Raw genomic sequence first — 15,239 nt, 5'->3', positions numbered from 1 at the left:
CTTCTGCTTCCTGTGTCTGGCCATTTAGGCTCGTGTCCAAATCCTAGTCACTATATCCTCAGAGGGGGTCAGTTGCCTGGTGGATGGGCTTAGAGTTGGAGTGCCTCATCCTATTCCCTGCCTGAATCTGGTTCTTTCTTCCTCAGCCTGGGGACGTCTGGACCTTGCCAGATCAGTGCCACACGGTGACTTGCCTGCCAGATGGCCAGACCTTGCTGAAGAGTCATCGGGTCAACTGTGATCGAGGGCCGAGGCCTTCATGCCCCAACGGCCAGTCCCCTATGAAGGTGGAAGAGACCTGTGGCTGCCGCTGGACCTGCCCCTGTGAGTCCTTTGCTTCACCAGCCTGGACAGTTTAAAGGGGCAGCGCTTTTAGCTTGGCTGTGCACAAAGGTAGACCAGAAGCTGACCAGCCAGAGGCACCCTTTCCCTCCTCACCACATGCACCGTGCTACGCTCACCCATATTCCCGTCCTCTCCCATTCTCTGGATGGGCTTTCATTCCGTCTCAGGGATCACAGTTCTCTTCCTGTGTCCTTGGAAGGCACTTCCCCAGATTATGCATAAGCAAAAGGAACAGTTGGTTTTCTGAGCTCAGTGCTCAGCTTGGCTCTTGGCAAGTCAGCCTTTAGGAATCTAGGCAGTAGAATTATAGTGGTGGGCGAGATGCCCCCAGAAAGCTGCAATCACATCCATAGCTGTGTGTGGGTTGAGTGCAATGCTATATTGTCACAGTAGCCTGGTTTAAGAGGAGGACATAGTCAACTCCATCTCGTGCAAACCTGTGGAGAGCATTCATCCATGGGGGTGGGTTAGCCCTCTGTCTCACGGTTGGGAGAGATGACTGTTCATGATAATCCCTACTCAGCAGGGGATAGATCATAATTACGATGCTGAACAGAAACAACTTGTGGGATGAAATCAAAGCTGTAATTTACATTTCACTCTCCCTTTAGAATTTATTTAGTGGGATACAGTTTCTCTCTGGCCTCGATGAGAACTCGACTAGACCTCATGTCATTTCTGTTGATTCATAAAGAATTCTATGGTCACTTTAAGTCATAAGACAAAGTCTCAATTTGATAATCAGACACCACTCCTGTCTAACAATCAAGACTTTGAACTTGAGTGAGAGTTAAAACACCTCCCTTATCCCAGTGAGGGCTGCCTGACCCTGGGAAAGGGGCGTGGTCAGCTTCTCTCCCAGCTTAGAACGTGGGGAGGGAGGAGCTGGAAGGGGGTTCAGGTTCCTGTGTGACGGGGCTTCTGTGGGAGGGCTCTGCACTCTGGCCTGGCGGGTGGTTAAGGCAGCCACTTTTCCTGCCTGCTCCCTTGAGGTTTCTTAAGATGTTCCCTTGCTGCGTTTCTCTGATGTGCGGTGGAAGAAGTAGTCTATATCCTTTGAGTGGCTGCTGCTTCTCCCTGCCACGCTTCAGGGGTTTTTTTGCGTTCAACCCCTCACAGGTTCTCTTTATCTTTTGGGATCCTCCTTCTCCTAACGCAGGAGTTCTCTTAGACAGGGCCACTTTTAGAACAACCCTGGGCCATCATTACTTCTGTCGATCCTATATCTGACCCCAGGTTCATGCTCCTGGGCACCCCCATTGGAGTGGAGCACACCTGCTTCCTGAAACAGCAGCACATCTCTCTCTTGCTGCCTGGCCACCTCTAGCCAATAGCCAGAGCCTCCTTCTTTTACGTTCCTCAGGCACATGTCAGACACTGGTCCAGTGTTCTCTGTGACCGTGAGGAACACAAACCCATCTCTTGGAGTGGCTTCCTGAGAGTCCTGCTCATTCGGCTTGGGTGTCCCGTTTGTCCCTGGTGGGGCATGTGGGATGTGAGACTCACAATGTGGTAGCCGCTCTCTTCAAATCAATCTCTTCTTAGATCCAATCCCTCAGTACCCTTCTTGACTCTGTTTATACCTTTAAAATGAGTGAAAGTCTTCAGAAGTGATTAGATAGGAGACTAGATTTTGGCTATTTTTTTGAAAAACATTTTAAACTTTTTATTTTGAATAATTTAAGATATTAAAAAGTTACATAAATAATTCAAAGAATTCCTGTATACCTTCCAACAGACTGTAATATCTTATGTAATCACAATATAAGGATCAAAATTAGGAAACTGACATCCATAAAATGCTATTAACTTATCCAGTTTTTGCCAATTGTCCTAACATCCTTTTTTCAAATGTAGCATTCAACCCAGAATCGCACATTACATTTAGTTGCATGTCTCCTTAAATCTGCAACAATTCCTTAGTCTTTTTTTTTTTTTCTGTGGCCTTGACATTTTGAAGAGTTCTATCTGGTAATTTTGTAGAATGTTCCTCAATTTTGGTTAAATTCAGGCTATACATTTTGTCAAGAATACTCCAGAAGACATGCTGTGTCTTTTTTGATGTATCAGGAGGCGCATGATACCAGTTTCTCCCAGTACTGGTGATGTTCAGTTTGATCGCTTGGTTAAGGTGGTGTGTACCAGGTTTCTCCACAGTAAAGTTACTATTTTCCTCCTTGTATTTAATAATTATCACATACTGAGATACTGTGACACTGTGGAAATATACTTTTACTCACTCAGTTTAGCGTGCATTGATGGTTCTTGCCTGAGACAGTTTTTACTGTGGTGTTTGCCAGATAGTGATTTCGATTTCTGTCGTTCCCTCCCCACTTACTAGTTGGAATTCCACTGAAAGGAAGAGTTTTTCCTGCTCTGTCATTTATTAATTCAATTATTTGTATCAATATGGACTCATGGGTTCTTTTTTTTCTATGGGGTGTAATGAATTACCAGCATTATTTATTTTCTTGTTCAAATGGTCCCAGATTTGGCCACTGAGAGGCCTTCCGACTTGACTCTTGTGTCCTTTTGACATGTCTTATTCCTTCCTTTCTCAGACAGCGAGAAGCCTGGCTCCCATTATCCACAATATGTTTATATATTGGCTTAATCCCAGAGTACACCTTCTATTTTCCAGTGACCACACCGTTGTATATTCCCACCAACAATGCACAAGTGTTCTGATTTTTCTACATCCTTGTCAACACTTGTTATTTGCCGGGGTCCCGCCCCGGCGGAGTCCAGGTTCCTGAGGGATGGACGGTGTTGGCGCGATGAGTGAGGGGGAAATAAAGGGGAGGTGAGACTTGGGTTGGTGTTAGCAAGTCCGACTTTACTGTGCACAAGTGTCATTTATATATTTTTCAGGATTAGTACAGAAATAGTTCTGCAAATATTCTCAGAGAGATAAGGAAGTAAAAAACGAGCACAAGAATGTTTATTAGCATTCTATTCTATAGAGCATAAGGTTAATGGTAGTCTTCTCCGCAATTAACTAGTGTTTGTTGTCTCTAAGCTAAAGGAGATAGGTACCTAGGCGTCTGTTGTAATTCATGGTAAAGTTAAATCAAAGAGACAAGGTCCAGGCCTCCGGACAGGACAGCAGTCCGTCTGGTTACATCCTGGTGGAGCCATCCCTGCCTCCCTCAATCATTTACGCCATTAGTGTAGATGGTTAATGGGAACAAAAGGCGACTCCAGGGTGTCTTATCCCCAGGGCTATCTGCATTCTCAGCGGGCAGTTAAACATCTTTACTTTTTCGCGCCCTTTAGGGGGTGGAAGCATTCCTTTGTCTTTTTGATTGTGGAGCTAACAGTCCCTTAAGCACACTGCCAGAGAAAGTATCACTTTGTTAGTAAAGCAAAGAGCTGAAAAACTAAGCTAAACTATATATCTTCAAGAATAAAAAACAGAAATAAGTATACACGTAACCTTGATAGAAAGCATGCATATAATTCAGAAAATATCAGGGGTGTCGGCCGGCCATTCTTCACCGAGGGGCATCCCTGCACCCCTCGGCCCTTCTACTCATCAATTATTCATTATTTATTGCTTTTAGGAGAAAACCTCTATAACATTTTAACAGAAAGCAGAAGGTCAAGAATAATATGTAGATACTTCTTGATCATCCAATTAACCAGCAAACTTAGAAGGACGATGCATATATATATTTAGACAAAGAACTGGAGGGAGAAGGAAACATTAACCAGACAGAGGCCATAAACCTGATTCGACATCTTATCTGGGCAGGATTCCTTTCTGATTGTCTCAAATGGGACTGTGTGCTCCTCCAATAATTAACTGAAAAATATCTTGAAAGTTACCTGCAGGTGGTCACATTCTCTTAAGATATCTAATTTTCCCAGGAGGTAGTGCCTCCCAAGCAGCCACCCAAAGGAGTGAAAACTGGAGGTTAAGAAAGGAAAAGGAATGAAGGGCAATTAGAAGCAGCACAGGTTTCAGAACTATGTGAGGGGCTGGCCGGTTATTCTTCACCAAGGGGCGACCCTGCACCCCTCGGCGTTAATCGGCTGGACCCTGTCAAACAGCCGATCAAATGATGTAGCCACGGCTCCCAGCAGTTATTTTCTGTTTGTTTCCTTCTTTTTTTAAAAAAAGATTGGCACATGAGCTAACATCTGTTGCCAATTTTCTTTTTTTTTGTTTTTTTTCCTTTTTCTCCCCAAAGCACCCCCTCCCCCCTGCCCCCCGGTACATAGTTGTATATTGTAGTTGTGAGAGCCTCTGGTTGTGCTATGTGGGATGCCGCCTCAGCGTGGCCTGATGAGCGGTGCCATGTCTACACCCAGGATTCGAACTGGTGAAACCCTGGGCCACGGAAGCAGAGTGGGCGAACTTAACCACTCAGCCTCCAGGCTGACCCCTGTTTGTTTTTTCATAATGGTGATCCTAACAAATGTGAAGTGAAGAACCCCCTCAAGACAATTTACAGTGAAGGGTTTAGCAGAAGCTTTTGCAGACCTCAACAAGCTCCTTAAAAAGCTTGAAAACATGGACCCCGATGCTGAAAGGTTTTCATTAATAGAGAGGAACATTCATGGTGCATTATCTGCTTACAGGCAAGATATGATGAAAAAAAGGAACAAAGCAAGCAAATCACCATGGACATATTTCTGAAAAGAGTGACACCTCCTCAGGAAGAGGCTCAGGCAGGTCCTTGAGGAGGTGTTCCAGAAGAAAGCATTGTCATCATAGGAGTGACAGCTCAGTGTGTTATTGCCCCTGATGAAGTTTCAGTGGGACAATGTGGAGGTGAAGACAGTGATATTGATGATCCTGACCCTGTGTAGGCCTAGGCTAATGAGTGTGTTTGTGTCTTAGTGTTTAACAAAAAAGTTTAAAAAGTAAACGAAAATTTAAAATAGAAAAAAGCTTATGGAATAAGGGTGTAAAGAAAGAAAATATTTTTGTACAGCTGTACAATGTATTTGTGTTTTAAGTTGTGTTATTGCAAGAGTCCAAAACTTAAAAAAATTAAAAAGCAAAAAAGTTACAGTAAGCTAACGTTAATTTATTATTGAATAAAGAAAAATATTTTTAAAAATAACTTTAGCCTCAGTGAGTAGAGTTTGTGAGGTCTGCAGTCGTGTGCAGTAATGCCCCAGGCCTTCATATGCGCTCACCTCTCCCTCACTGACTCACCCAGAGCAACTTCCAGCCCTGCATGCTCCATTTATGGTCAGTGCCCTATACGGGTGTACCATTTTCTATCTTTTATACCATATTTTTATTGTACCTTTTCCATGTTTAGGTACACAAATGTTTCCCATTATGTTACAGTTGCCTACAGTATTCAGTACAGTAACATACTGTACAGGTTTGTAGCCTAGGAACAATAAACTATAACATATAGCCTAGGCGTGTAATAGGCTGTATCATCTAGGTTTGCGTAAGTACACCTTGTGATGTTTACACACTGACAAAATTGCCTAATTACGCGTTTCTCAGAATGTATCCCCATCATTAAGCGATGCATGACTGTGTAAGATCATGTCATCTGTGAACAGAGATAATTTTACTCCTTCCTTTCCAGTTTGTATGTCTTTTATTTCTTCTTCTTGCCTAATTGCTCTGGCCAGAACTTTCAGTCCTATGTTCAATAGAAGTGGCAAGAGTGGGTATCCTTCCCTTATTTCTAATCTTAGAGGGAAAGCTTTCAGTTTTCCACCACCAAGTATAATGTTAGCTGTGAGCTTTTCATATATGACCTTTATTATGTTGAGGTAATTTCCTTCTACTCCTAGTTTATTGAGAGTTTTTATCATGAAAGAGTGTTGAATTTTGTCAAATGCTTATTCTGCATCTATTGAGATAATCGTGTGGGTTTATCCTTTGTTCTGTTAAGTGGTGTATCACATTGATTGATTTTCATATGTTGAACCATCCTTGCATCCCAGGGATAAATCCCATTTCATCATGGTGCATGATCCTTTTGACGTGCTGCTGAATTTGGTTTGCTAGTATTTTATTGAGGTTTTTTGTATCTATATTCATCAGGATGTTGGCTTATAGTTTTCTTTTCTTGGTCTTCCTTTGGCCTTGGCATAAGGGTGATGCAGACCTCATAAAATATGTTTGGAAGTGATCCCTCCTCTTTAATTTTTTGGAAAAGTTTGAGAAGATTGGCATTAATTCTTTTTTCAATGGCCCTGGACTTTTGTTTGTTGGGAGACTTTTGATTACTAATTCAGTCCTCTTACTTATAATCCAATTTGTTGGCATATAATTCATAGTAGTCTCTTATGGTCATTTGCATTTCTGTGGCATCAGTTGCAATGTCTCCTCTGTCATTTCTGATTTTATTTATTTGCATCTTCTCTCTTTTTTTTTAAGTTAGTCTAGCTAAATGTTTGTCAATTTTGTTGATCTTTAAAAAAACCAACTCTTACTTGTGTTGATTTATTTTTTTTAGTCTCTATTTTGCTGATTTCTACTCTGATCTTTATTTCCTTCCTTCTGCTAACTTTGAACTTAGTTTGTTCTTCTCTTTCTAATTCCTTGAATTGTAAAGTTACATTGTTAATTTGAGATCTTCTGTCTTTTTTAATGTAAGTGTTTATTGCTGTGAACTTCTCTCAGTACTACTTTTGCTGCATCTCATAAGCTTTGGTGTGTTGTGTTTTTGTTTTCACTTGTCTCAATACATTTTCTAATTTTCCTTTTGATTTCTTCTCAACCCATTGGTTGTTTAAGAGTGTGTTGTTTAATTTCCACGGATTTGTAAATTTTCCTGTTTTCCTTCTGCTACTGAATTCTAGTTTCATTCCATTGTGGCCTGAAAAGATACTTGGTATGATATCAATAGTCGTGAATTTGTTAAGACTTGTATTGTGACCTAACGTAATCTTTCCTGAAGATTATTTCACGTGCACTTGAGAAAAATGTGTACTTTGCTGCTGTTGGGTGGAGTGTTATGTGTATGTCTGTTAGGTCTATTTGGTTATAGTGTTGCTCATGTCCTCTGTTTCCTTAATTGTTCTCTATCTGAAAGTTTTATCATTATTGACAGTGGGCTATTGAAATCTCCTACTGTTATGTCACTGTTTATTTTTCCTTTAAGTTCTGTCAATGTTTGCTTCGCATATTTGGGTGCTCTGATCTTAGGTGCACGTATAATTGTTATATCTTCCAGGTGAATTGACTCTTTTCTAATTATGTAGTGTCCTTCTTTGTCTCTTGTGACTGCTTTAGACTTAAAGCCTATCTTGTCTATTGTAAGTATGGCCATCCCTGATCTATTTTGGTTACCATTTGCATGGAGTATCTTTCCTATCCTTTCGCTTTTAGCCTATGGGTGTCCTTCAATCTAAAGTGGATCTTTTGTGGACAGCATATAGTTGGATCTTGCTTTTTCTTTTTTTAATCCATTCAGCCACTCTGTCTTTTGATTGAGAATTTAATCCATTTATGTTTGAAGTAATTACTTATAGAGAAGGTCTTGCTATTGCCTTTTTGTTAGTTTCTTTCTGTCTGTCTTGTAGCTTTTTTGTTCCTCTTTTCTTCTTTTGCAATTTCCTTGACGTTTTTTGTAGTGACGTGCTTTGATTTCTTTCTCATTTTCTTTTGTGTACCATCTATAGGTATTTTCTTTTCATTACGATGGAGCTTATATAAAAAAATCTTATAGTTACAGCAATCTATTTTAAGCTGATAACAACAACTTTGGTCACATACAAAAACTCTACTCTTACTTCTCCTCCCACACTTTGTTATCAGTCACAAATAACATCTTTTTATATTTTCATCCATTAATATATTTTTATAGTTATTTTGTATACTTTTGTCTTTAAGTTACATACCAGAATTAAAAGTGCTTTATGCACCACCATTACGGTAGTACAGTATTCTGTATTTGTCTATATATTTACCTTTACCAGCAAGCTTTATATTTTCATATACTTTTGTGTTGCTGTCTAGCATTCTTTCATTTTAATTTGAAGGACTCCTTTTAATATTTCTTGTAAGATGGATTTAGTGATGATGAACTCCCTCAGCTTTTGTTTATCTGGGAATGTTTTTATTTCTCCTTCATTTTTGAAGGACAGTTTTGCTGGATATAGTATTCTTGGGTGGCAGGTTTTTTCCTTGTGGCACTTTAAATGTATCATCCCACTCCCTTCTGACCTGCAAGGCGTCTTCTGAGAAATCTGCTCATAATCTTCTGGGGGCTCTTTTGTGTGCGAAGAGTTGCTTTTCTCTTGCTGTTTTCAAAGTCTCTCTCTGTGTTTGACATTTGACAATTTGTTTATAATACGTCTCAGTGTGGATTTCTTTGAATTCATCCTAGTTGGAATCTTTTGGTCTTCTTGAATCTGGACGTCCATTTCCTTCCCTAGATTTGGGACATTTTTGGACGTTATTTCTTTACTGTTGGATTTTAATCCTTATTCTTCATTTTTTATATGGAGATATTAGCCTATTGTCTGTGATATATGTGTTACAAATATTTTCTCCCATTTTTGTCACTTGTCTTGACTTTGTTGATGATGATTCTTTTGCCATACAATTTTTTATTTTTATGTAGTCAATATTTTATCGATCTTTTCTTTTATTGTCTCTGGAATTTGAGTTATAGATAGAAAACCTTTCCTTACTGTGAGGTTAAAGAGGAATTCACCCATATTTTCTTCTAGTACATGCATAGTTTCATTTTTCCATTTAAATTCTTGATCCATTTGGAGTTTGTTCTTGTGTATGGTGTGAAGTATGGATCTAATTTCATCTTTTCCAAATAGCTACCCAGTTGTCCTAGCACCGTTTATTGATATATCCATCTTTTCCCTAGTGATCTGAGATGACACGTTCATCATGTACTAAATTTCTGTGTGTGGGTTTATTTTGGGACTTTTTATTTGCTTCCTCTGGTTGTGAGCTGTTCATGTACCAGTGCCATGCTGTCTTAATCACAGAAGCTCAATAGTATGTTTCAATGTGTAGTAGGACTAGTACCTCACATAGTTTTCTTGTATAGCGTGTCCTGGCTATTCTTTCATGTTTGTTTTTTTCACATGACCTTTAATATCAACTTGTTTAGCTCCATAAAAAGTTTGTTGGTATTTTTATTGAGATTACGTTAAACTTATACTTTAACTTGGAGAGAACTGACACCTTTATGATGTTGAATCATCCTATCCATGAACAGAGGGCATCTTTCCACTTACTCAAGTTGACTTTGCTGTCTTTTAGGAGTGTTTTAAAGTTTTCTCATGTAGGATTTGCACATTCTTTGTTAAGTTTATTCCAAATATTTAAATTTATTTGTTGCTACTTAAAATTATTTTCTTCTTCATTATGTTATTTAACTAGTTATTGTTTGCATATATGAAGGGTATTGATTTCATATCCTACTGTCTGAATTCTTTAATTATCGAGTTTGTTTTATCATGGATTCTCTATGGTTTTCCAGGTGGAGTGTTGTAACATCTGCAAACAGAATTGTTTTACTTCTTCTTTATCAGTGTTGTGTCTGCAATTAATTTTTCTTCTCTGATGCATTGACAAATTTTTTAGTACAATATTGAATAGTAGTAGAGATTGTAGATATCCTTGCCTGTTTCTGATTTTAGTGGAAATGTCTCTAATATTTCCCCACTAAGATACTCACTTTAGGGCTAAGTGCACACACACATGTGCGTGCTCACACACACACACACAAACACACACAGAGTCATATATTTTGTTATATGTTAAGAAAGTATCCCTCAGTTCTCATTTTCTTGAGTGTTTTTATCAGGAGTGATTGTGGAATTTTGTTGAAGGCTTTTTCAGCATCTGTGGAGCTAATCATATGATTTTTTTCCCTTAGGTATATTAATACAGTATAGTATTTGAAGGAATTTCCTAATGTTGATCACACTTGGTTTAGTATATTATTTTCTTAATGTGGTGTTGGAAACTGGTAATATTTTATTTAGTACATTGGCTTTGATATTCATAAGCAATATTGTGTGTAATCTTAAAATTACTTATTTTTAAAAGCTTGTGGTAAAATATACATAATGAAATTTACGGTTTTAACCATTTTCAGTGTATAGTTCAGTGGTATTAAGTACATTCACATCGTTGTGCAGCCATCACCACCATCCATCTCCAGAATTTTTTCATCTTTCAATACTGAAAGTCTGTACCCGTTAAACAATAACTCCTCTTTCCCTCTCTGCCCAGCCCCTGGCCACCACCATTCTACTTTCTGTCTCTATGAATTTGATGACTCTAAGTACCTCATGTAAGTCATACAGTGTTTTTCCTATTTTGACTAGCTTATTGCACTTAGCATAATCTTTTCGAGGTTCATCCATGTTGTCTTCTTTTGTGTTTAGTTGATTTTTTTTGTAGTGAAATGTTTTAATTCCTTTCTCATTTCTTTTGTGTGTGTTCTATAGCTATTTTCATTGTGGTTATCATGGGGATTACATTTAACATCCTACAGTTATAACACTCTGCTTTGAATTTATACCAGCTTAACTTCAATAACATACAAAAACTCTGCTCCTATATAGCTTCATCCCCACCCTCCTTCAATTATTGATATCACAGAATTGCATATTTATACGTTATGTATCCAAAAACATAGACTAATAATTATTTTTTAATGAGTTAGTCTCTTAAATCACATAGAAAACAAAAACTGGAGTTACAAACTAAAATTACAATAATCTCCAGAATTTCATTTTCATTTCTTTTTATGTTTTCTCTCTCTTTATTGATATTTTCATTTTGTTCCTCTGTCATTTACTCAACTCTGTCCACTTCCTCTTAGCTCTTTGAGCATCTTTGGGGCAGTTGTTTTAAAGTCTTTGTCTAGTAAGTCTACCATCTGGTCCTTCTCAGGGACAGTTTCTGTTGATTTATTGCATCAGACAGATTCTGCTACTGCAGTTGTTGTCTAGGTGGGGAAACACATTCCTGGTGCTTCCTACCTGTAGTTTTGTTTTTTTCCTGGTAGTATCTTTATCTGGTTTAGTTAGCAATGTTGTGACTTGTTTCATAAAAAGCCTTAAGGAGTTTCTGCTCATTTTCAATTATCTGTAACAATTTATAGAGCATTGTGACTATCAAGTCTTTGAAAGTTTAGTAAACTTTTCTTGTGAAAATGTTTGGGTCTAGAGGGATTTTACTTTATTTATTTTTGTCTTATTTACTTTTTGTGGAGATAGTAGTTCCTTGCTAGTTTTTTCTAATATTTCATGGAAATTTGTTTGCTTAAGATTTTTATCTCTAATGAAGTCAATTTTGGTACAGTAGTTCCCCTTTATCCATGCGTTAGCTTTCTGCAGTTTCAGTTACCCTCAGTCAACTATGATCTGAAAGTATTAAATGGAAAAGTCCAGAAATAAACAATTCATACGTTTTAATTTGAATACTGTTCTGAATAGCATGATGAAATCTCACACTGTCCCATGTCCTGCCTGGGACATCAACCATCCCTTTGTTCAGCAGATCCACAATGTACATGCAACCCGCCCATTAATCACTTAGTAGCCACCTCAGTTATCAGATCAACTGCCACAGCATCACAGCGCTTGTGTTCAAGTCACCCTTATTCTACTTAATAACGGCCCCAAAGCTCAGGAGTAGTGATGCTGGCAATTCAGATACACCAAAGAGAAGCTATTGTTGTTAATCTCTTACTGTGCCTAATTTATAAATTACTTTATCATAAGTATGTATGTATGTGGAAAAACATAGTATAAAAGAATTGGGTACTATCTGTCATATCAGGAGTCCACTGGGGATTTTGGAACATATTCTCTGTGGATGGAGGGACTACTGTAATCTGTATTTCCCTAAAAATTTATCCATTTCATATAGATTTTTGAGTTCCTTGCATAGAGGTCTGGAAAGTAGTCTTTTATAATATATTTTTAAGAATTCTCTTTTAATAATTATTTTATTTTGTGATTTGTTATTTTGTGTATTCGTTCATTCTTTTTTCTTGCTCAAGGTAACTCATTGTTTGTCGTTGTGAATGTTTTTAACAGTCAAGTTTTCAATTTATTATGTCTATTTCCTATCCTCTAACTCATTAATTTATGCTTTTATGTTTTTTATTTTATTTCCTTTCTAGAATTTTCTTTTAGTTTATTATTTTTGTGGTTTTCTGTTTTTTAGAACTTGGAATTTTGTTTATTTTTTTTTATTGACGTGTTTAGTGCTATGAATTTTTCTATGGTCACTTTAATTGAATCCCAATGAGTCTGATATGTAGTTTTCATTATCATTACTTTTTTTTTTGATGAGAAATATTGGCTCTGAGCTAACATCTGTTGCCAATCTTCCTCATTTTGCTTGAGGAAGATTATCTCTGAGTTAGCATCTGTGCCAGTCTTCTTCTGTTTTGTATGCGGGACACCATCACAGCATGGCTTGATGAGCGGTGTGTAGGTCTGCACCCGGGATCTGAACACTTGAACCCCAGTCTGCTAAAGAGAAGCATGTAAATTTAACCACTACACCACCAGGCTGGCACCAGCATTATCATTACTTTTAAAAAAAATTCTGTAATTTCAGTTTGTATTGCCCCTTTCATCCAAGATTTATATAACAGAATTTAAAATTTCCAAATGTAATGGTTTTTGATGCTTTTAAATTTTAAAATAATTTCTAGTTTTACTGCACTGTGATCAAGTGTTGTTTGTAATAGTTCTACTTTAGGTATGTTACTGTTATTTTCTTTGTCACCTAATATATGATCAATTTTTGTGAAGGTGTATTTTCTATTATCAGGGTGTAGAGTTTGATATATACATCCATACATACATATATAACACACATAGGTGGCTTATTAACAACAGAAATTTTTTCTCACAGTCCTGTAAGGGTGCTAATCCCATTCATGGGGACTCCCCCTTCATGGCCTAATTAACTCCAAAAGGCCCTACCTCCTAAAACCATCACATTGTGGGTTGAGATTTCAGCATAAATTTTGGGGTGACACAAGCATTCAGTCCATAATAATCCATAAGATACACCTTTTCAAATTTTGTTTCTTAGGTCTTCTATATCTTTACTTTTTTTTGCCCACTTCATCTGTCTTATACTGAGAGTGGTATGTAAACGTCTCCTACTATTAGTTTGTCTATCAATGTCTCTTTGCATCTCCTGTAGTTTTTGCTTCATAAAGATGGTTGCAATTCATAGATATTCACAACTGTTATGTCTACATTGTGAATTCTGGCATTCACAAATGCTGTCATTAGTCATGTTTCAACTTTTTTTGGCTAGAATTCTCCTTTGTCTGATATCAGAATCTCTATTCCTAGTTGCTGATTGCCTGGTATCCTTTGTCCATCCCTTTACTTTAGCTGTTCTGAATTTTACGTATGTCCTTTGTATATGTGGAGTTGGATCTTGATTTTGAGCCAAATTGAAAATCTTTTTCTTTTGATGGACAAGTTAAGCATATTTTCATTTATTGCCAATTATATTTAGTCTTACTCTGTTATATTTTATAAATATGTTTGTTATGTTATATTTTATTTTATTACTCTCTCTACATGGTGTGTATTCTTTGTCTTTTAATTTTTCCTTTTTCTGGTGTTTAGGAAGGCTTATATTTTTGTTCTAGTCTCTACCTTTGTACTTTTACCTCTTTTAATGATCCCAGTCCCTTGTTTTCTTATTTAATCATTCATTAACAGGTTTGTTAACTTTTAATAGCATCCGTTAACTTCTACCTGTTGCTTATACGTCATCAATGAGATTATTCTGCTTGCAGCATTCTCTCTCCCTCTCCTCCCATTTTTTAGTTGCATTATTTCTACTTTGTTACAGCACGTAACATTTGCACATTAGTCTTCCTCTCTTCCTTTGCTTTAGTTTTAAATCTGTGATGACATAAATAAAATCTTCCGTTGTTTTGATAACATGTCTTAGTCATCTTTCAGTTGGAGGAACCTTGTCTTCTAGTAGATTTCTCAAGAAGGGCTTATGGGTTCAGATTGCCAAAAGTTTTTGTCCGTTTAAAACTCTTTTTCTATAGACTTGATACTGGAAGAACACCTTGGCTGGTTATAAAATTCTTTTTTTTCCTTTTCTTTTTATTTTTTGCTGAGGAAGATTCTCCCTGAGCTAACATCTGTACCACTCTTCCTCTGTTTTGTATGTGGGTTGCCACCACAGCATGGCTGCCAACGAGAGGTGTAGGTCCTCACCCGGGAACTGAACTGGAGGATACCAAACTTAACAACTAGGCTACAGGACCACCCACTTTAAAATTCTTGATTCGCACTTTATTTCATTGAGTTTTTGGAAAATGCTACTTCATTGTTGCTTTGCTTTATATATTGTTTTTGAGAATTCTGATACAATCTAATTATTTGCCTTTGTAAGTTATTTGATTTTTTTGTATGGCGATTTAGAGAATTTTTTCTTTATCCTTGAAATCTAACAATTTTACCATAATATGTCTCAGAGTTGACTGTTCTCGGTTAATTTTTCCGGACATCTGGCATGTGCTTTCAATATGTAGATTTGGTTCTTTGATTTCAAGAAACTTTTCATGGATTGTAGCCTTTAAATATTAGTTCTGTTCCATTGTTTTGTTTTTGTTTTTCAAGGACTCTGTTTTTGATTTTTTTTTGTCTGTGTTACATTTTCATTACTTTCTTTCTGGCTCTTTTACTCCTGTCATTAACTCATTCTCATTCTCTTTGTTGTTTCTTGCTTTTCTTCAATTATGCCTCACTAAATTTCTTTTTTGGTCTCTTCTCCCTTGGGCCCTTATAATTTAGTCTTTATTTCTGAGATGATGTTGCCTTTTGCTTCCATTTTTTTCTCTGAGTTCAAGCAGCTCAATTTTTATTGATTCTTATTTTTGTCTATTTCTTAGTTTTAAAAATTCTCATTCAAGGCGGTTTTCATTTTTGCA

The 15,239-nt window shown here is 37.3% G+C and overlaps 1 protein-coding gene across 2 annotated transcripts in view; it reads left to right on the top strand.

Moving 5' to 3' along the window:
* The window catches only part of VWF (von Willebrand factor), a 184,595-nt gene that overhangs the window by 129,200 nt on the left and 40,156 nt on the right, over positions 1 to 15,239 (top strand). For both annotated transcript variants that reach the window (XM_070620571.1, XM_070620570.1), the window contains one exon: positions 147 to 324. In XM_070620571.1, the coding sequence (XP_070476672.1) occupies positions 147 to 324 (178 nt within the window). The remainder of the gene's footprint in view (positions 1 to 146; positions 325 to 15,239) is intronic.

The sequence above is a fragment of the Equus przewalskii genome, chromosome 5, assembly GCF_037783145.1.
Source record: "Equus przewalskii isolate Varuska chromosome 5, EquPr2, whole genome shotgun sequence".
NCBI classification, from domain to species: domain Eukaryota; kingdom Metazoa; phylum Chordata; class Mammalia; order Perissodactyla; family Equidae; genus Equus; species Equus przewalskii.
The sequence above is the reverse complement of the archived record's forward strand: the minus strand, read 5'-3'. Positions and strand labels throughout refer to the sequence as shown.